Source organism: Salmo salar, chromosome ssa01 (genome assembly GCF_905237065.1).
Source record: "Salmo salar chromosome ssa01, Ssal_v3.1, whole genome shotgun sequence".
NCBI lineage: Eukaryota > Metazoa > Chordata > Actinopteri > Salmoniformes > Salmonidae > Salmo > Salmo salar.
In genome coordinates, this window is record NC_059442.1 from 161,724,139 (window position 1) to 161,747,895 (window position 23,757).

Sequence of the window (23,757 nt, forward strand, 5' to 3'; positions counted from 1 at the left end):
CCTACATGATTCACTTGAATATATTTTGTGAATTACAGTATTGAAGTATAGACCAAGTTCAGTTCCAGGTTATTTTTCTAAAAGGCTTTGAGGTTGGAAGTTTTCACAATGTAGTTATTTGAAAGTGGACAATTCCACTTCGTTACAGCCTGAATTTTAAATGGATTCAATTGATATTTTGTCACCGGCCTACATAATTTCACTTTTACATTATGGGGTATTTTATGTTTACACCACGAAGACCAGGGACCTAGTGGTAGACGTGTTTAAAAAAACAAGACATTACATTTCTCTAAGAGCATGGTGTAGTTATTATTGACACTTTAGATGGTGTCTCAATACACCCAGTTACTACAAAAGATACAGGTGTCCTTCTTGACTCAGTTGTTGGAGAGGAAGGAAACCGCTCAGGGATTTCACCATGAGGCCAATGGTGACTTTTAAAACAGTTACACAGTTGATTGACTGTGATAGAACACTGAGGATGGATCACCATTGTAGTTACTACACCATACTAACCTAATTAACAGAAGGGAAAATAAGGAAGCCTGTACAGAATAAAAATACTCTAAAAACATGCAACATGTTTGCAACAAGGCACTAAATGAATTGGTAAGCAATTCACTTTTTCTCCCAAATACGAAGTTTTGTTTGGGACAAATCCAATACAACACATTACTGAGTAGCACCATCCATATTTTCAAGCATAGTGGTGGCTGCATCATGTTATGGGTATGCTTGAAATTGTTAAGGACTGGGGAGTTTCTCAGGATAAAAAATTAACTGAATAGAGCTAAGCACAGGCAAAATCCTAAGGGAAAACTTATTCAGTCTGCTTTCCACCAGATACTGGGAGATTAATTCACCTTTCAGCAACACAATAACCTAAAACACAAGGCCAAATATACACTTGAGTTGCTTACCAAGAAGACAGTGAATGTTCCTGAGTAGCCGAGATACAGTTTTGACAAATCTACTTGGAATTCTATGGGAAGACAAGAAAATATTTGTTTAGCAATGATCAACAACCAATTTGACAGAGCTTGAATAATTTTGAATAGAATAATGGGTAAATGTTGCATATTCCAGGTGTGGAAAGCTCTTAGAGACTTACCCAGAAAGACTTACAGCTGTATTCACTGCCAAAGGTGCTTCTACAAAGTATTGACTCAGGGGTGTGAATACTTATTTAAATGAGATTTCAGGATATCATTTTCAATAAATTTGCAAACAATTCAAAAAACATGTTCATGTTTTCACATTATAGGGTACTGTGTGTAGATATATATTTAATCAATTTAGAATTCTGGCTGTAACAGGAAAATAGGGAATAAGTGAAGGGGTATGAATACTTTCTGAAAGCACTGCATTTCTTATTGTGACATTAGGTTCAGCAGTGTACTTGGAGGAACTGAGTCACACATTTCAGAGTTAATCCCAATCCATGCAGTTTTTAAATACAAAAAAAGAAACGTCCTCTCACTGTGAACTGCATTTATTTTAGCAAAGTTAACGTGTAAATATTTGTATGAACATAAGATTCAAAAACGGAGACATAAAATGAACAAGTTCCACAGAAATGTGACTAACAGAAATGGAATAATGTCTCCCTGAACAAAGGGGGGTCAAAATCAAAAGTATCAGTCAGTATCTGGTGTGGCCACCAGCTGCATTAAGTACTGCAGTGGATCTCCTTTTCATGGACTGCACCAGATTTGCCAGTTTTTGCTGTGAGATGTTACCCCACTCTTCCACCAAGGCACCTGCAGACATTTCTGGGGGGAATGGCCCAAGCCCTCACCCTCCGATCCAACAGGTCCCAGACATGCTCAATGAGATTGAGATCCGGGCTCTTCGCTGGCCATGGCAGAACACTGACATTCCTGTCTTGCAGGAAATCACACACAGAACGAGCAGTATGGCTGGTGGCATTGTCATGCTGGAGGGTCATGTCAGGATGAGCCTGCAGGAAGGGTACCACATGAGGGAGGAGGATGTCCTCCCTGTAAGGCACAGCATTGAGATTGCCTGCAATGACAAGCTCAGTCTGATGATGCTGTGATACACCGCCCCAGACCATGATGGAACCTCCACCTCTAAATCGATCCCGCTCCAGAGCACAGGCCTCGGTGTAACGCTCATTCCTTCAACAATAAACACGAATCCGACCATCACCACTGGTGAGACAAAACCGCGACTCATCAGTGAAGAGCACTTTTTGCCAGTCCTGTGGTCCAGCGACGGTGGGTTTGTGCCCATCGGCGACGTTGTTGCCGGTGATGTCTGGTGAGGACCTGCCTTACAACAGGCCTACAAGCCCTCAGTCCAGCCTCTTTCAGCCTATTGTGGACAGTCTGAGCACTGATGGAGGGATTGTGCGTTCTTGGTGTAACTCGGGCAGTTTGTTGCCATCCTGTACCTGTCCCGCAGGTGTGATGTTCAGATGTACCGTCTGTAAGCTGTTAGTGTCTTAATGAACATGCACCTGTGGAACGGTCGTTAATTGTTTATGTTTCATTGAACAAGCATGGGAAACAGTGTTTAAACCCTTTACAATGAAGATCTGTGAAGTTATTTGGATTTTTACTAATTATCTTTGAAAGACAGGGTCCTGAAAAAGGGACGTTTTTTTTTGTTGCTGAGTTTATTTACATATGTGATTTTCTCTAAAGATCACATTTGTTGCTCTGAGTTGAATTTTGCCCAAAGATTGTGTTTCCATACTCTGAAAGAGACTTAAGTATCAGGACAGTCTTCCCAGTTTCCATGATGTGACAGGACAGCAGCTCATGAGAGGAAAGATGGCATAGATTTTTCACCATGGCTGTTTCTGCCATTTCATGCTTCCTCTGACCTTGTTTTCTCATTTTCTTGCCCTCCCTCAAATCTCAGAGAGGGACCTAGGATCTTCTCCTGCAATACACTTTGAGAGGTAGGGCAAAGAGTGGAGGAAACAAGGACAGAGGGAGCAAGTATTGAAAGCTAGTAACATTTTCAGACATGGCTTATCCTTCCCTTCTCCCAAGGATTCCCACACTGAAATTCTGTACCAACGGGTAGGTCTCCTGCCATTCTGTTGATACCTTACTAAGGAGATGGTAAATTGTCTTGTAAAACTAGACATTTTTGTGGATAAATCTGTTTCTGAAATAATATATTTCATTGAGTTTGGTTCAAACAATCGTAAGCACTGTACATGCATCGCCTCACTAAACTGTAGTCACACATCCATCCACAATCATGTTCCTTCACAAGCATACATCAATCAGCTTAATTCAGGTCTGTTGGTTGTATAACACTATTGCAGTCTTTAAAATAAATGAAAGTAGCTAACCTTAATGATAGTTACTCTTTTCTTCCCTAAGTGTTTAATGGATAGTTCAGCAAAGTTATATATTTGTTTCCTTACCTTGAAAGTAGTCTATGGACAAGGAGAGACTGCAATCCACAGTTCTTAAATTCCCTAATGGATTGTGTTGCATCTATCCCCAAATATTGGTTAGCTGTCAGCTTGGCTAATCGTGCACTGTTGTCTGGTTAAACGGACTAAGATTTGACATGTTGAATATTGGAAACTGAATAAGCTAACATGAGACGTTCTAAAACGAGACCGTTCAGATCAAGCAAACTAAGGGCTCTATTCAATCCGTAGCGCCGAAAAGCCGCTTTATAGCGCGATTGACCATTAAAGGCCACGTTTCCCGCGGCCTCGGAGACTGCGTTCATGGTAAACGCTGCATACTGCATGTCGGCTCAATCTGAAATTACCTTTAGATTTTAAACACGGAAGATCTGAGATACGGATTGAAACCAGCACTTAGTTCTAAAACTCGATAAAACTGTCTCGTCTTTTCTCAGCTGTTAGATCTGCTTATAAAAGTTTACCTCTTAGATATTTTTGAAAAACTGAAAGTGCAGATTCTGTCATATGTAAAGCACGCTAAAGCCTCATTTATACCTGGGGCTAACATGCATCCTTTGTCCTGATCTTATCCACATTCTGATTGTAGCCGTTGCATTTACACATGGTAGTAAAATGTCTCTATCCCTCCACTGTGTCCGCATTATGACAAAATATCCTGGTCCCTCCCTGTATGTACATTTTTTATTTAACTAGGCAAGTCAGTTAAGAAACAAATTCTTATTTATAATGACGGCCTACCCCCAAAATTATTTGACATATTTTATTTTAAGACACATATTGATGCCGTAAGTCAATGGTGTCACCGGTCAACGGTTTTAGAGGGCAGGATAATGACGGTTTAAATGGTTTCACTGTCCAGATCTGTCACTTGTAACATATCCAGCCACAATCAGGAAGATTTGATCATGATCAGATCATGTGTCTTTTAATCATCTACAGCTGTCTAGAAATGTGGCACAATCAGAATGTGGACAAGATCAGGACAAAGACACATGTTAGTATAAACAGGGCTTAATAAGAGAAGATTCCATAGAACTTCATAAGTTCTTTCTGACATGAGGGTAAGGCGCTAGGAAATGGGGGTAGGTTTAACCAATTACTGTAGCATTTCTAGTGTAGTCAACGTGATTTGTTTCTTGTACTTAAAAACAACTGCATTGGATCTTTATCTCAATATCAAATCATTTCTGGCTAACAATTAAGTACTTTAATGTGATTGTTTTAAATTAAAATGGTAAAAAATTATCAAATAGCTTCTTAGCAAAGATGCATTTTTCAAGCAAGAATTTTACTTGGACTGTTTGAATGGGGAGGGGAAAACTGAAAACTTGCTGTTATTGGCAGAGGTTTGGAACTCTTTCTTATTTGTCTAACTAATTTACTGGTGATATCACCAGGCAGGCCTAAACTCCATCCAACCAAAACAGGCTGAAATTTTGGGAAAATACAGTGTACAAAACATTAGGAATACTACCTCTTTCAATGACAGACTGACCAGGTAAAAGCTATGATCCCTTGATGTCACCTGTTAAATCCACTTCAATCGGTGTAGATGAAGGGGAGGAGACAGGTTAAAGGATGAGTTTTAAGCCTTGAGACAATTGAGACATGGATTGTATACAGTGCATTCAGTATTCATACCACTTCCCTTTTTCCACATTAAGTTACAGCCTTATTCTAAAATGGATAAAATTATTTTTTCCACCTCATCATTCTACACACAATACCCCATAATGACAAAGCGAAAAACATGTTTATTTTTTTGTGTGCAAATTTATTAAAAATAAAAACAAATACGTTATTTACTTAAGTATTCAGACCCTTTGATATGAGACTCGAAATTGAGCTCAGGTGCATCCTGTTTCCATTGATCATCATTGAGATGTTTCTACAACTTGATTGCTTTGCTTTGCTTTATCTTGGACAGGTCGCAGTTGTATATGAGAACTTGTTCTCAACTAGCCTACCTGATTAAATAAAGGTGAAATTGAAGTTCACCTGTGGTAAATTCAATTGATTGGACATGATTTGTAAAGGCACACATCTGTCTATATAAGGTCCCACAGTTGACAGTGCATGTCAGAGCAAAAACCAAGCCATGAGGTCGAAGGAATTGTCCGTAGAGCTCAGAGACAGGATTGTGTCGAGGCACAGATCTGGGGAAGGGTACCAAAAAAATGTATGCAGCATTGAAGGTCCCCAAGAACACAGAGGCCTCCATCATTCTTAAATGGAACAAGGTTGGAACCACCAAGACTCTTCCTAGAGCTGGCCGCCCGGCCAAACTGAGCAATCAGGGGATAAGGGCCTTTGTTAGGATGGTGACCAAGAACCGGATGATCACTTTGACAGAGCTCCAGAGTTCCTCTGTGGAGATGGGAGAACCTTCCAGAAGGACAACCATCTCTGCAGCACTCCACCAGCTCTGCAGCACTCCACCAATCAGTGGTAGTGATCAGACAGAAGCCAAAACGCACCTAAAGGACTCTCAGAACATCAAACCCGATTCTCAGTTTGGATGAAACCAAGATTGAACTCTTTGGCTTGAATGCTAAGTGTCACGTCTGGAGGAAACCTGGCACCATCCCTAAGTCGAAGCATGGTGGTGGCAGCATCATGCTGTGTGGATGGTTTTCAGCAGCAGGGACTGGGAGACTAGTCAGGATTGAGGGAAAGATGAATGGAGCAAAGTACAGAGATCCTTGATGAAAACCTGCTCCAGATTGCTCTGAACCTCAGACTGGGGCGAAGGTTCACCTTCCAACAGCACAACAACCTTAAGCATGTCTCTGAATGTCCTTGAGTGTCCCAGCCAGAGCCCGAACTTGAACCCAATCAAACATCTCTGGAGAAACCTGAAAATAGCTGTGCAGCAATGCTCCCCAGCCAACCTGACAGAGCTTGAGGATCTGCAGAGCAGAATGGGTGCCAAGCTTGTAGCGTCATACCCAAGAAGACTCAAGGGTGTAATTGCTGCCAAAGGTTCTTCAACAAAGTACTGAGTAAAGGGTCTGAATACTTACGTAAATGTAATCCGTTTTATTTTTTAATACATTTACAAAAATGTGTTTTTGCGTTATCATTATGGGGTATTGTGTGTAGATTGAGGAGGGGGAAAAAACTTGAATCAATTTTAGAATAAGGCTGTAACGTAACAAAACTTTTTCCACATTAAGGGGTCTGAATACTTTCCGAATGCACTGTATGTGCCATTCAGAGGCTGAATGGGCAAGACAAACGATTTAAGTGCCTTTGAACAGGGTATGGTAGTAGGTGCCAGGCGCACACCGGGTATGAGTGTTTCAAGAACTGCAACGCTACTAGGTATTTCACGCTCATATGTTGTACACTCAATATAAGGCACTGGGCCTTTGTCACCTAGAAATATTAGATAAAAACAGCTGCATTGGACCTTTAATCAAATTTCTAATCAATGAACATTCTAAATGACAAACTTACTGAAAGCTTTTTATAGGTGAAAAAACATGAATGGTGCCCTACCACTTGCTAACATAGTGGAGTAGGCACTGGATTAGGGACCAGGTCACAGGTTAAAATCTTGATGATGCCGTTTCTCAATAAGAAGTATAGCCCTGGTTACACCTTGCATTAACCTGTGGTTTTGTTTTCTAATTCTTAAATCATTAGCCTACTACACAATCACTCAGGGTGGTTTAAAGGTATCGCCAGTTATAGGCTGTCAACTTGGTCTTGAGATCTGCCAGCGGAACTGTTAGTTAGCTGTTGCGTGCTAATCGCTGTGGCTTGGTCAGAGAAACAATAGCCATTTAATGAGAGGGATAACACACACAGGCAGCTCGTGACAGAGAGAGGCTTCCCAAGGGACAGGGAGCTCAATGGCCAGCTTATACACCATCTTGACAGGCTAGCAAAAGCTACCAGTAATTATCTGTATTAAAGAGTAGGACAAAGCAATTTTTTGACTAAGTGTGGGGAGGGTTACAACTGTTGTCGGACTGTTTGGCAATGTGTTTACACCACAGCACAGTTCAGGCAGGCTGCACAAGTGGAGCTATCGTGCTTGATAAGCTGGTAAATATTCCCATTTTCCTAGAGAAATTGGCAAATTTTATTGCCTGTAAATAGTTGTTCACAAGTAGCCTATATGAAAGCAAATAAGATTAAGAATGTGTGTGTAATTGATTGCTTGAATGGTGGGTGTATTGTACCTAGTAATAGTTTGGAATGTGCTGCTGGTATGTCTTCAAAGTACATTTATCTATTAAGCAATTAAGTATATATTAAGTATCCATTTAGCATAAACTGGGTGGTTCGAGCCCTGAATGCTGATTGGCTGATACCTGTGGTATATGGTTTGATATACCGCGGCTATGACAAAACATTTTCTACTGCACTAATCACATTGGTAACCAGTTTATAATAGTAATAAGCACCTCTGGGGTTTGTGGTATGTGGCCAATTTACCACGGCTATAGGCTGTATCCAGGCACTCTACGTTGCAGCCGTGGTATATTGGCCATATACCACACCCCCTCGTGCCTTATTGCTTAAATAATCCACAAATGTTTTGGGATTGTAAATGTACAGTATTCAACAAGATGGCTTCAACGCGTGTCTTGATAACTGACCACTAGATGGTGGTAGAGAGGTGGATTTTCATCAGCTGTACTTCTGCTGTTCAATGACAAATGAACTGAGGACGGCATTCAATCAGTTCTAGATAGTGGATTTCCAAATAGTGATTGCATTTGACTTGCACAGCAGCATCTCCTGAAAGGAGGGAGTTAGACACTTAGTACAGAAATGTTCAGTCTGGCTGCATGCACTGGATTATTTATCAGACAGGTTTTCAAACTGAACAGGTCTCACCCTGGGACTTCTAGTTTCTAACTCCCTCTATTCCAGGAGATATGCTGCTTTGCATATCAAGCCTTTCTGCAAGTGCTACCTTGTTTAAAACAACCTATAACGGATGAATCCCAGTCAGACCAACTAGCAAATCAATTTCATGCTAGTTATAGGTGGAGAAAGAACCAGAACAAACTTCAGTCCAAGAGACATGAAAAAAAAAAACACCCAGGTACTCTAATAATGATTGATTCATTTCATTTATTTATTGCAATAGATGTACAAAGTATTGGTAACCTTAAATGTTAAAATGTTAGAAAAAAACCCACGTCTGTGACAGTTAACAGTACAGTATATCAAACATTACTGTTTCAACCAGCTAGGTAGATCTCATCTACCCAGATGGAAGAGCAGGAGAAAACATCTTTAAACTGCTTTGTCAACACAACTTTTCATTAAAAGGCATATAAAAGATAGAAATGTCCAGACTGAAAAAGAGAAACTGATTTTTTGTTGTTGTTGATCAAAACGCAAAAATGAACATGCAAATTAATTTAAAACAAGAAAAAAAAAAAAAAACTTGGAGAATTCTAAACTAAAATAAATATATATCTTTCTCCATATTAACTTGCCATTAATATTCTACTCCCTTAATTTACCTAGTTAGACTACTTTATTTACATGTTAGTTTTTCTTCGAGTTACAGTGTGAACTAAGGGTTCTGAGTCATGAGAATTTTTTACCAATGCTTTTCTTCATCCATTGTCATGGATCACAACAACTCAAGACAGATGGGAGGGAGTGAGGAAGAAGAGGGAGGGGGGGGGCTTTGGCTACAAATACAAAGAGGATGAAGACGTCTCAACATGGTGTGGATACCAGTTGCAGGCGACATGTTTTGGTCTCTTGGATAGAGCACAGTAGTGTCAAGTTTCTGCTAAATAATGACATTGAGAGGATGTTACAGTATTACACTCCTCACACATTCTACATTAAGTATACATCAATAAAAAGAAAAGAACGCACCTTATTTGGTTGTGACATATCGATAGCAAGTTTTTTTGTATTTTTACGTGACGTCAACGACAAAGAGCCCCGCCTGGTTGGATTGATACATCTTTTCTTATTCATATATTTAAATATAAAATGTAGAGTAACCCGTGTTTTTGTTTGTAACATTGTCACTTTGTAACAGTAACTGAGGGTTGAGTGCTTTACACACCAGTACACAGAACAGATCTTGGTTAGTAAGATTGTTTCATCTGGTTTCTAAAAAGATTTTACAATCCCCCACCCATTAAAAAAAAAGAATGACATGCTTTGCACATTTGAGAGATATTTTTATACAGTAGTGTATGATTGTATGTAATATATATATATATATATATATATATATATAAAACACACACACACACACACACACACATATACGAGAGAGATTATATATATATATATATTCATTCATAATCACATGGCGTAGTCATGGTCTAGATAAAGAACACAGAATGGGGAGATGCAGTCGTGTGGGTGGTAATAGTACAATGAACCTGAAATGCAAAGCACACTGCATGTGGATTTCCATGTGGGACTGAAATCTAAAAAACCTATAGCTTGTAGCAAAAACTCAACATGGCAGTAGTTGAAAATAAAAGCAAGAGACCATCCCTTCATCAACTCCCACTTTAGTGTTAATCAGATTTACATTCAACTGACCCAAGCCTCCTGCCCCAAATTATTTTTTTTTAAATTGCATAAAAGGATGAGATCTAGGTAAGAGCGGGGCATATGACCACAATTTGTACTCTCCCGGAACAATGGCAAAGTGGGCTGACAATAGGTTTAAGGACCAGCCTAAATGGTCCAAAAATGAACTGAGGGACAGTGGAACCTTTCAAATAAACCACATATGGGCTTTAAAACAAGTAATGATTACAGCTCACCTGCATAGAGGCATGTATCAGTTCCCTCTTGAAACATGCTAATCCATAGCTTCTACCTACAATTTCCCCCTCTTTTCAACATGGAACTAACTCAAACTCTGAACAAAGACACTCAGCAAAGTTAAGGCAAAGTCTTAATTCGGTTGTAAGGGCTAGACTGGTTCCTTTGTAGTCACTCCAATGTGGGGGACCTGAGGGGCAGTGTCCTAACTTGAGATATGAATGACCAACTCAGACTTTCAAGACTCCTTTAGACAGCAATACACAAATTCCGCAAAAAGTTTGAGTAAAATTGGAGCGTCTCAAATTAGGATTCAGCCCATAGATTCCACTATGAGGGGAACCTCAATGAGGGGAACCTACTCAAATCCAACGGGGACGTGGACGTGGACTAAGAACTCAGCCGAGGGTTTTGCTGCTTTTGGTTGAAACACTTGTTCGCGTTAGCAGCTTTTGAGAGACAACTGGCATGACGAGGCTAATCCGAAGCTAAACCCACTTCTAGTAATTTCTGACAGAGTGGTAGTAAGACCGCTGGACCTTCCAAGTGTAGACCTGCAGATATCTTCCTGGTAAGAGACCATTCTTAGGCACCAACCAAATCAATTTTCAGAGTTGAAGTTGATTGCATCTACTATAAAGTAAGTAGAGGGTACTGCACTAAGAACAGTGTTTAATTTCCACAGCTTAAAGGAAGACAAATACAAAATGTGGAGCAAAATGAAATCAGAGGTCAGAAAACAATAGGAAACCGTTTAGCGAGGAGAAATAAACACCAGAAAGCTTTTTGTTCCATCAAGTGGAGACTCTTTGCTAACCTCCTACAATCCACTCGCATAAAAACATTCCTCAAAAAAACATTTAAAACCCAATAACAAAATAACTTATCCATCCATATTGTTCATACCATTCAATCTGGGTAGAGCGATTCATAATTTAATTCCTTTGATTTCAACCGGAAGGCACATCCATAAGGCTGTAAAAGGAGTAGCAAAGCATTCGGTATGGTTCTCTCCCAACACAAGAAAAGGAAAAATTAGAGGGTGATTATTGCTGCTTTGAGAAAAGCAAAAATGATCCAACTTAAAAACGTGACATCAAGAAGAATCTGAATAATAACAATAATGATAATAATGTTGTGTGAATCGCATGAACAGATGCTTTCAAGCCAGAGAGGAAATCAACTTTGAGTAAATTAAAATTGTTCACTTCTTTCATGTGCTGTGTACAATTTCAAAAGAGTAGTGTGGACTTCCCCCCCTTTCACATAAGAGGCTGGACCTCCGGAGCAACACCATATCCTTTATTATCATCATCATTATCATCATCATCAATGGCTACGGTTTCTACCTTCATTGGAGTGTGTATGTGTCTCTTAGGGCTGGCACTGGGATAGGAGGTGTGGGCGGTCCCAGAGGCAGTGTGTAAGTGTGTGTGTGTGTGTGATTTTAAGAGTAGAAGGTGAGGACGCTCTGGTGGTTGCCTCGTACCAGGAGGAGGGGAGGCAGGTCCTTGGACAGAGTCTCCAGCCAGGACATGTAGAGAGCACTGGATACTGCTCCCTTTCTGGCCAGGGGCATGCTCCTGGAAGAGAGATATTAAGAAGTCATACAGTGTCCTTGGCAAAAGGCAAAAGAGAAAGTATAACCTATTGAGAAAAATACCCGGGGGGGGGGATTTGGGATTGGGTGTATGTCCACGAAAGCGTAGTTCAAATTCACCCTAGGAGTGATGGACCATCACACTACTGTTACCTCACAGATATGGTCCCACTCCCTGGGCAGTTACATAGAGACATCTTCACATAGGCTGACTGTCAATCATGTGACCAGCCGCACCATCCAGTCCCACTTGGATTTTATTGCATTAGTCTGGGTTTCTCTTCAGATCGCACTATCCATTTCAGACCCTTTCAAAATCTCAACCTCGTGCCCCATCCGTGTATCAGCACAAACTCAATCCCACACGCCTACTTCAATAAAGTGCATTATGACTAACAGACAGCATTGACACATCCTATTCCAAACATCCATTAATGAGACACAAAATGGAGGTCCAGTGACACTGAGGACAATGGGCTCCTTCATTATAGTGGTATCGGTACAGTATCAGTGGTGCTGTGAATAGGATAGCAGGGACTAGAGCAAAACCTAGACAGTTGTGGAGAGAGAATGCAAAGGCAATTAACCCACAGCCCTACTGAAAGAGTGTGCGGACTATCGTCTGTGCGCGCGCGCCAGCGGACTATCGTCTGTGCGCGCGCGCCAGCGGACTATCGTCTGTGCGCGCGCGCCAGCGGACTATCGTCTGTGCGCGCGCGCCAGCGGACTATCGTCTGTGCGCGCGCGCGTGCGCCAGCGGACTATCGTCTGTGCGCCGCGCGCGCCAGCGGACTATCGTCTGTGCGCGCGCGCGTGCGCCAGCGGACTATCGTCTGTGCGCGCGCGCGTGCGCCAGCGGACTACTCGTCTGTGCGCGCGCGCCGACATCGCTCAGCGCGCCGACTATCGTCTGTGCGCGTGCGCGCCGACTATCGTCTGTCGCGCGCGCCGACTATCGTCTGTGCGCGCGCCGACTATCGTCTGTGCGCGCGCCGACTATCGTCTGTGCGCGCGCCGACTATCGTCTGTGCGCGCGGGTGCGCCGACTGTGCGTGCGCCGTCTGTGCGTGCGCGTGCGCCGACTATCGTCTGTGCGTGGACTATCATCTGTGTGCGTGCGTGTGTGTACTCTCGTCTGTGTATGTGTGGACTTATTGTCTGTGCGTGTGGCGTGCGGACTATCGTCTGTGTGTGGACTATCATCTGTGTGTGTGCGTGTGTGTACTATCGTCTGTGTATGTGTGGACTTATTGTCTGTGTGTCCATAGGAGAGGGAAGGATTAGTGAGGAAGCAGTGGGAGAATGAAATGAGAGGAAAATGGAGAGGGTAAATATAGCAGAGAGAGAAGAGGATGAAGAGTGGATTGAGAAAGAGAGGAGTGTGAGCAACAGGTGGAAGTTAAGTGGCAGAGAAGTGGGAAAAATGGAGGTAAGGAGAGAAGGTAAGACCTGGGGGTGAATGACAGGGGAGAATGTTTATGGGAGGGCTGCTGGCGTCTCAGTTTACAGGACAGCCAGCTGATTCATTTAGCGCCCATTATTGACAGACACGAGGCCTCCTCCACATCTTCACACAGTGGTGGTTGCCAGAGGTCAAAGCCATAATGCCCGCACACAGGCAAGTTGCAACACACATTAATAAATGCGCTTACATGACAATGAGGTTGGCTGTGCTCGAGTGCTCCTTCAGCAGTTCATTCAGTCTGATCTGACGATTAGTCTGAGAAGAATCAAAACAAAAATACAGGTTAAGTTGCATACACAGGCATTGGGTTACGAGATTACCATCTAAGACTGCAGCCACACTTGGCTGTAAGATAGGCAGATACAGGAGCACATTCCTCCCCATATAACTCGTAAAATACATTGGGCACAATACAAAACTCATCATCGGCTTGGTTCCATTTCATCTCCTAGCATCCTACAGTTAGCCCCTACCACTCCATGTTCACAGATCTGAAAGGACTGGATAGGAATAAGTGATATGGTGATGGCTAGTGGTTAGACTCACCTTGGCCCTGTAGAGCTCCAGCTCGTTGTCTGTGATCCTCCAGGGCTCGCTGGCCTTCAGTGCCTCTGCTGTATCCTGCTCCATGTCGTCCTCCTTCAGCCGGTACGGCTCGATCATCTCCTCAAAGGCAGTCACACTTCAACACCACAGGGGATCAAAGGTTGTTAAACCATTGCACAACACACACAGTCAAAAGTTTAGACACCTACTCCTTCAAGGATTTTTCTTTATTTTGACTATTTTCTCCATTGCAGAGTAATATTAAAGACATCAAAACTATGAAATAACACATGGAATTAAAAAAGTGTAATCAAAATATATTTTATATTTGAGATTCTTCAAAGTAGCCGCCCCTTGCCTTGATGAAAGCTTTGCGGACACTTGTCATTCTCTCAACCAGCTTCACCTGGAATGCTTTTCTAACAGTCTTGGAGGAGTTCCCACATATGCTGAGCACTTGTTTTCCTTCCTTCTGCGGTCCAAATCATCCCAAACTATCTCAATTGGGTTGAGATCAGGTGATTGTGGAGGCCAGGTCATCTGATGCAGCTCCATCACTTTCCTTCTTGGTCAAATAGCCCTTACACAGCCTGAAGGTGTGTTGGGTCATTGTCCTGTTGAAAAATACATGATAGTCCCACTAAGAGCAAACCAGATGGGATGGTGTATCACTGCAGAATGCTGTGGTAGCCATGCTGGTTAAGTGTGCCTTGAATTCTGAATAAATCACAGACAGTGTCACCAGCAAAGCACCCTCACACCATCAGACCTCCTCCTCCATGCTTCATATTTGGAACCACACATGCGAATATCATACGTTCACTTACTCTGAGTCTCACAGACACGGCGGTTGGAACCCAAAATCATAAATTTGGACTCATCAGACCAAAGAACAGATTTCCACCGGTCTAATATCCATTGCTCGTGTTTCTTGGTCCAAGCAAGCCTCTCCTTCTTGTCCTCTAGTAGTGATTTCTTTGCAGCAATTCGACCATGAAGGCCTGATTCACTCAGTCTCCTCTGAACAGTTGATGTTGAGATGTGTCTGTTACTTGAACTCTGTGAAGCATTTATTTGGGCTGCAATTTCTGAGGCAGGTAACTCGAACTTATCCTCTGCAGCAGAGGTAACTCTGGGTCTTCCTTTCTTGTGGCGGTCCTCATGAGAGCCAGTTCATCATAGCTCGATGGTTTTTGGGACTGCACATTTTCTGGATTGACTGACCTTCATATCTTAAAGTAATAATGGACTGTCATTTCTCTTTGCTTATTTGAGCCGTTCCTGCCATAATATGGACTTGGTCTTTCACCAAATAGGGTTATCTTCTGTATACCATCCTTACCCTTGGCTCAAACGCATTAAGAAGGAAAGAAATTCCACAAATGAACTTTTAACAAGGCACACCTGTTAATTGAAATGCATTCCAAAGTTGTCATCAAGGCAAAGGCAGGCTACTTTGAAGAATATAAAATATATTTTGATATGTTTAACACTTTTTTGGTCACTACATGATTACATGTGTTATTTCATAGTTTTGATGTCTTCACTATTATTCTACAATGTAGAAAATAGTAAAAATAAAGAAAAACCCTTGAATGAGTAGGTGTGTCAACTTTTGACTGGTACTGTATGCACACACCACAGTAATAAGTTTCATTCAAAATATATGTTTCAATTCAAATTACCACTACTGTATGTTACTATGCACAATAATCTGTTTTCAACTCGTGGAAAACATTGCGGCTTGCAGTTTACATTTGCAATACGCCACTTGAGTGTCCAAAAGGGAATTATCCTATTATTCATATTTGTGAATGTCAATAAAAGGTTTCCTGTAAGTATTTAAGTGCTTGTAGACTTGTTGACTCCCAGCTCAAAGAACACAGTCTGCTTAGTTACTTCACTTTCTTTTTACATACATTTTACAATGACATTTTCAATTAAGAACAAATTTGTGAAATTAAAATGGTCGCCAACCCCCACCCACCCGACAATCTGAGATCTGTCAAAAGGGAGAGTCAATCATGAGAGAAAAACAACATACTTCTCTTTTTTGGGCTTGGTGTTGATGTCTCCCAGTACATTAATGTCGGAGAAGTCGATCCTGAACTTGCTGAGCAGTGTGGCCATCCTGACGAGGAACAACAACTGTCTGATCAAACACTGAAAAGCCACTTACATCCACAAGCTTTAGAGAGACTGCAAACACAAGCCACTGAGGGCACGAAGAAGCCATTTTGAAGCATCACAGCAAACAGGTGCAAGCTGTAGTTTATATTTTGTAGGGGGAAAAGCCGTTATGGCTGTTGAAAGGCTCTCTCTTTATGACAGTCATTTCCCTAGGCTTTTTTCTTCAAAAGACTGGGCTAACGTCTCCTCAAAACATCTTCAGCGTCGGCACACGGCTACTACAAACATGGAATGTCTGCGTGAGAACTGCAACTTTTCTTTTTTTTCTTTGTCAAAGGACTTTCATATCAAAGGATACCGGAATCCTCAATGACATGCGGAGAGTTTGGATGGGATATTATTGCAATAAAGAGGTCCAAGTATTGAACAAATGAAGTTCAAGAAAGATGGCTAGCCAGTAGTGAAACTCTGTTCAAATCAGCAAGGAAATGTCTGGTCCTGGTTTTATCAAATGTCTCGTCCTGGTTTTCAAGTAATAAACACACAAAATAAATGAGTTGTGGCACACGCACACTCTCACACGCTAAGATAAAAGGCTTGGGTTGCCAGGAAGGTGGTAATTTTTGCCAACAAAAGGGAGGCAGCTGTGGGGAGACAATAACAGTGAGGGACAGGACATTTTGGACAATAATACTACTGCCATGTGGATTTGTAATATGCAGAACACAGACAGAGAGACAAGGAGAAAAAGAGACAGAGACCCTAACCTGCTTATGTGAAGCGAATGACACAGACGACGATAAAGCGTTTATATAAAAAAGACATGCAGATTTAATGTGGTGATGCAACAACGTGGGTTTAATCGCATAGGGCTGTGCCCATGCCAGTCAGTGTTTTTGGAAGGCACCGTTAACACACTGATATTATTCAGCAGTTTTAGAGTGAGTTCGACAGACAGACTTAAATCTAGGCCATAAGAGAATAGAAAAATGAATAACAAAACTTCTCCCATTATGCATGTAGCATTAGGTGTGTTTTTAATTATAATTTTTTAAAACTTTTATTTAACTAGTTTTCCTCAGAATTTAATCTAAAGGTTCTTTGTGTGTTTTGTTGTCATTGCATTTCCGCATTAGCCTATGTCAGCAATCTAGCCATGAAGTTAAATGCGTCATTCAGTTATTTCAAGTACTTTTAACTTTCAACACATTGGCATAGGTAGAATAGATCTACAGCAACTGGGACTATCCACTCACGCTCTGCGGTCGTGGTCGATCCTGTTGATCTTGCCTCCGATGAAGACGCGGATCTTGCAGTCATTCCACTTCTTCTTGTTGGTGAGCAGATAGGGGATGAGCAGGGTGAGGCCTGGCAGAGTCACGAGAAAGACAGTCACTCACCATCTGTTTGTGGGGCCATGCTGTGGTTTGTTGTTGCTGATGTGCAGAGTTGGGATATCTCTAGAGAGTCTAAGGCCTAGGTTTCTAGTGTCCTCAAAGCTGCAATGCCCATTTCTGTCCCCATTTCTCAGCCACAGATTGTTGACAACATGTAAACTATATTTAGTCTCCAATTTTTATTGAAAACATATACATTTGTACAGAGAGCATTTGTTGTCTCTAAAATAGATTGTTACAGTTGTTGGTTAGCTAGCACATTTTTGCCATAATAGCATTGACATGAAATCAGTCAAAACAGCACAAAACAAGACATGATTTAAAGAACAAGATGAAACGATCCACCTAGGTTTCCCCACATGGCAGTTTCTTGTCATTGTTGCTAGCTATCTGGCCATCCAGAATCATAACACACGGGCTTTTGCCCCATTTAAGCGTGGACATTGTTTTCGTGATGTTGTCAGCTAACCCATCTATAGCCTTAAGTGTTTCCCTGCATCCCAGTTATCTACTCTTTCTCCTGAAGTGTGCCTTTGTAACAGTGTAGGTTCCGTCCCTCTCTTCGCCCCAACCCGGGCTCGAACCAGGGACCCTTGCACACATCAACAACTGACACCCACGAAGCATCGTTATCCATCGCGCCACAAAAGCCGCGGCTCTTGCAACGCAAGGGAAAACCCTACTTCAAGTCTCAGAGCGAGTGACGTCACTGATTGAAACGCTATTAGCGCGCACCACCGCTAACTAACTAGCCATTTCACATCGGTTACACTTTCTTCCCAACACATTCAAAAGCATTGGGTTAGTGTGAGCATGGGCTAGACCAGTGTTTCTCAATCCGGGTCCTGGGGACCCAAAGGGGTGCACATTTTAGTTATTGCCTTATCATTTTTGATGATTTCAAATCAGGTGTGTAATGCTGAGTTGATCATTTGAATCAGCTGTGTAGTGCTAGGGCAAAATTTAAAATGTGGACCCTTTGGGTCCCCAGGACCAGGATTGAGAAACACTTGGTTAGACGGTTTCCACCATACTTCTATACAAATCATTATCTTTTAAAAGAGAGGGCAGGGAGTGTTTGTCAACTTAAAACTGGGGTATCGAAGCTGCTCTGTAACAGAAACACTAGGCAGTAAGTAATCATATAGCACCCCCTGGTGTTCTGGAGGACCAGACTGAACTCACCACCGTCGTCAAAGAGCCACCACACGTCCACGGTGCCTTTGCCTTGTTTCCTCTTGAACAGCTGACTGGCGTCCAGTAGCCTCTGGTCGGCCACGTTCAACATCTGGGGGCTTTTCTCTGTGGGGCCCAAAAACTGCTTTGTCAGACACTAAGATCAAGACAGGACAGGAAGCTGTATGCTCACTTAGGGAGATGACTTAGGTAGGAATTCCTCTCTGTGTGTGTGACTCAGACTGGGCCCACAATCATAAAGTTTCTAGGATCAGTTTTGTCTTTCAGATCATAATGAACCAGAATATACAGACAAGAGGGGCCTGATCCTAGATCAGCACTGTCTCCTAGTTTATACTTTTTTTTGCCCTGGTCCCAGATATGTTGTTTCTGTGATCTTGCCAACATCTAAAGGTCATTAGCAAGACCTGGGATCAGGCTGTGTGTGATATAAATCAAAGGAAGTGGGATCTTATGTGTATTTTATCTAACAGTCACAGTACAATGGAAATCTTCTCTGAAGTGGGCTTAGTGGAATGTAAACGGTGTGCAGTCAGTGAATGTCTATTGGAACATTCCTTTCTCTGCTCTCTGTCTGTGTCTGTCTGTCTGGGACTTGGATAAGTAGACAGTGATAAAACATCTGTACCTGAAAAGCACATGACAAATACACACAGAGAATAGAGAGAGGGTAGAGAGAGAACAGAGAGAGGGGTAGAACAGAGAGAGGGGTAGAACAGAGAGAGGGGTAGAACAGAGAGAGGGGTAGAACAGAGAGAGGGGTAGAACAGAGAGAGGGGTAGAACAGAGAGAGGGGTAGAACAGAGAGAGGGGTAGAACAGAGAGCGGGGTAGATCAGAGAGAGGGGTAGAGAGAGAATATAGAGAGAATATAGAGAGAATATAGAGAGGGGTAGAGAGGGGTAGAGAGGGAATAGAGGGATGAGGTAGAAAAAGGGGGAGAGAAAAGCAGACAAACCCCAACAGCAACAGACATGCCTGCCAGAAAGGAAGGGAGAGAGAGTGACAAAGTACTGAAGACAGTGTCATCTCCGCAGAAAGAGAAGAAACAGGCACTAAAGACCGACAGGAAGTCCAGCAAAGAAAGGATTTAGAGAAAATACAACGTCAGAGCAGACACACACAATGGCACTTCAGGGACTGCGCTAGAGCTACAGGAAGCCGGAGTGAGTTAGGAGCGGAAAGACAGGAGAAAATAAACATACAGGTTATTCCTAGAGCAGCTACCCGTAACCCAGAGCCAGGCCGCTAGCCCTAACCCAGAGCCAGGCCGCTAGCCCTAACCCAGAGCCAGGCCGCTAGCCCTAACCCAGAGCCAGGCCGCTAGCCCTAACCCAGAGCCAGGCCGCTAGCCCTAACCCAGAGCCAGGCCGCTAGCCCTAACCCAGACAGCTAGCCCTAACCCAGACAGCTAGCCAGGCAGGAAAGACTTACTCTAGATGACAGAGGAAGACGGTAAAAAAGGGTGACAGAGTTTGCGCATGAGTGTGAGAGCAATAGAAACAGAAAGGAAAACCAAACTCAACCAGGTTCCACGGTTCGAAAGCACATGACTGAGAGTGAGAGTAAGAAAAAGATAATTACAATAAGGCAACATGATAGAAAGACAATGTGTGAGGGAAGGGAAAGGGGGATACAATCAGTTGTACAACTAAATGCATCTTCCACATTTAACACAACCCCTCTGAATCAGAGTGGGTACGTGTGATGCAAGTATGTGCGAGTGTGAGTGGGTGCGTGTGATGCGAGTATGTGCGAGTGTGAGTGGGTGCGTGTGAGTGGGTGCGTGTGAGTGGGTGCGTGTGAGTGGGTGCGTGTGAGTGGGTGCGTGTGAGTGGGTGCGTGTGAGTGGGTGCGTGTGAGTGGGTGCGTGTGAAAGCAATAGAAAGCGAGAAAAGGAAAGGTAAAGAAACTCAATAATGTGGACTGCCTGCCTTTTCTCAACAGCGGCTTCGTTGCGGCTTTGCGTTCATCATCGTCACCTGGATCATGTAAAAACAAAAAAAGATGGAGGGAGAGAGAAAATGAAGAAGAAAAAAATACAGGGAGAAATATGGAAGGGTTAATGTTTTTGTTGCTGTCGCCATGATGGGAAACCCATGGGTCAACAGCCCCACTACAATGAGGGGATTTTTCTGGGGGGGGAGTGGGTGTGTTGGGTGGGGCGCTACGTCAGTTAATCCCTGCGGCAAACAAAATGGAATGGGCCCCAATGGAAAAGGCATCAGTGGTAACAAACTGTTGGTCTCTCAGGGAAGGAACTTCCAACCCCAGCAATGGTTAGAAATCCTGGAGTCAGAAAACTCCACTACTGGCTTAGCACTTTTCAGAGTTTTAAGACATTGGTTTAGATGTTTGACTCCTTTAACAGCTACTGGAATAGTCTAAAGACAGATTTGTGTAATCAGTGTTTCTATCCAGGACCCACTCTTTAGTCTAAATCATTAGGTCTAAATCATTTCATTCTGAAGAATTTTGGAGAGGTTCTCTGGTTGTGTCAAAAGTGTGAAAGTAATGTACGCAAGTAATCTGAGAAAAAGAATGAAGGTTCCGGCATTAGAATTGCTTACTGCTAAGCCGATTATAGATGTGACATTAATCTTCAACTAGCTGTTTTCGTCACTTGGCACTAAAAGTTCACCATGTAGTACAAACATGTACCTTAGTTGAAGTAGTCACCCGGCATGCACACAAACACCCTCTCTCTCCATCAAACAAGTGCACACTGAAGTATTCACACACACACACACACACACACACGTCAGGGTAACATTATAAAACACACACACACACACACACACACACGTCAGGGTAACATTATAAAACACACACACACGTCAGGGTAACATTATAAAACACACACACACACACACACGTCAGGGTAACATTATAAAACACACACACACACACACGTCAGGGTAACATTATAAAACACACACACACACGTCAGGGTAACATTATAAAACACACACACACACACGTCAGGGTAACATTATAAAACACACACACACACACGTCAGGGTAACATTATAAAACACACACACACACACGTCAGGGTAACATAATAAAACACACACACACACACGTCAGGGTAACATAATAAAACACACACACACACGTCAGGGTAACATAATAAAACACACACACACACACGTCAGGGTAACATAATAAAACACACACACACGTCAGGGTAACATAATAAAACACACACACACGTCAGGGTAACATAATAAAACACACACACACGTCAGGGTAACATAATAAAACACACACACACACGTCAGGGTAACATAAAACACACACACACGTCAGGGTAACATAATAAAACACACACACACACACGTCAGGGTAACATAATAAAACACACACACACGTCAGGGTAACATAAAACACACACACACGTCAGGGTAACATAATAAAACACACACACACGTCAGGGTAACATAATAAAACACACACACACACACACACGTCAGGGTAACATAAAACACACACACACGTCAGGGTAACATAATAAAACACACACACACGTCAGGGTAACATAATAAAACACACACACACACACACACACGTCAGGGTAACATAAAACACACACACACGTCAGGGTAACATTATAAAACACACAAACACACAGCTTCAGATGCTCTTCATTATTGACTGTGGGGGGGAATTGAGTGAATCGTGAGAAATGTCACTTCCTCTGTCACTGCACAGGACCAGGGACATGATATTCCCTATGGGAGGAAATAGAATTAAAGTGAAGTTCCCAGCCTGTCCATGCTGTACTGTGGGAACAGTTTCCCTGTTTGTTTGGTCATAGTTTCAGGAGGAAAACACACACATTTTAGTGAAGCAATGTGTGTGTGTGTGTATTTGGGTTTGTGTGTGTGCATATGCGTCTAAGTGCATGAGATGTTTGTGTGCGTACACGTACGTGTGTGTAAACAAACAAGGACAGACACACACACACTGTAGTGAAGCCATCTGTGGGCTGTGGACTAACAAACTGGGCCCAGTGGGAAGGCTGGGGGTCACGGGGTCAGAGGCCACTTCCTCTCTGAGTAGGGCGACTTACAGGGCCGCCCACTCAGTGTATCCTAGTGACTGGCTGGCGAGATATAAGGGAGGCCTTTGAGAGATCTAGAGGGGATAGGGAGTGTGGCGATAAGAATTCTGAAAGCAGTTTACATCCTGACCTCTTTCTCAAGCACGTTCACATTGTGATTTCACAAGAAACCTAGTTCACTTTGGCACAGTATCAGACCATCGAATGTCATCACAAACGCCAGAGTTTCCATACACGCTGACGTGAAGATATGGACAATTAGGTTGAGTAAGAGGGGTGAACCAACCTTACTGCTCCTGAAGAGCTAGTGTTTTCTTCCTGTCCAGCTCTCAGGACCTCCATTAGCTGAAGCAGGTATGTGCGCAAAACCACTGGTGTAGAATCTAAGTAAAAAGGCACTTGACACGTGTTCCTGTTTATGTGGGATACTTTAGAATGATGCCTGTAATGGGAAATATGATGAATTACTTTCCTGTATTTGAGCCTATAATTATCTGCTGAGACTAACTACCTTTGACCTGCTTAACTGCCAGTATCAAATGTCTGCCAGTGTTGAGCCGAGGACACAGTGACAATATATCTGTGACACTGTGATTCTGTAGCAGCTGATGTTGTGACTTCTGTCGGTGCTGTGTGATTAATATCAGAGAAGACTCGTTAGACATTCTCTCTGCTTCTGATCTGGAGGCATCTCCATGTTGCAACTTGTAATAAACCGGATCGATTTTTGATTGACATTATCAACGACTGCGCTCCTTTTGGTTCACCTGGAAATTCCCATTACAACTCCTGACCTTTCTGGATGGCTGGGCTGTTCTGGACGCTGGTGGCTTTGGACGAGGGCTTGGATGAGTCTCCGTCAGAGTCCTTCATGTCGATGGACACCACCACATCCTTCATCCCCGACGTCTTCTCCTGCGACGACAGCAGGTCATCTGCAAAACAACAAAGCTAAACTATTAGCCAAATAAAACTGACATTACTAGATCATCCTGCAAACATGGTGAACAAATTACCTGCGATGCTAAACTATTAGCATAACGCGAACAGAACATCCTGTTAACATTAAAAATAAATGACCTGCAAAGTAGCACGGGCTGAGGGGAAAACAACTTGAGCAAGACTCCATTTTGTGTCCACTAAACACAGAAGTGGCCAGTAA

The 23,757-nt window shown here is 42.6% G+C and overlaps 1 protein-coding gene across 2 annotated transcripts in view; it reads right to left on the reverse strand.

Moving 5' to 3' along the window:
- Positions 1-8,495: 8,495 nt before the first annotated feature.
- The window catches only part of slc12a2 (solute carrier family 12 member 2), an 81,938-nt gene continuing 66,676 nt past the window's right edge, over positions 8,496-23,757 (reverse strand). The window contains 8 exon segments of one of the 2 annotated variants that reach the window (NM_001123683.1): positions 11,538-11,778; positions 13,448-13,515; positions 13,807-13,942; positions 15,851-15,937; positions 17,193-17,304; positions 18,519-18,635; positions 20,464-20,511; positions 23,390-23,530. In NM_001123683.1, the coding sequence (NP_001117155.1) occupies positions 11,643-11,778; positions 13,448-13,515; positions 13,807-13,942; positions 15,851-15,937; positions 17,193-17,304; positions 18,519-18,635; positions 20,464-20,511; positions 23,390-23,530 (845 nt within the window). In that variant the 3' untranslated portion in view covers positions 11,538-11,642. 2 annotated transcript variants of the gene reach the window in all.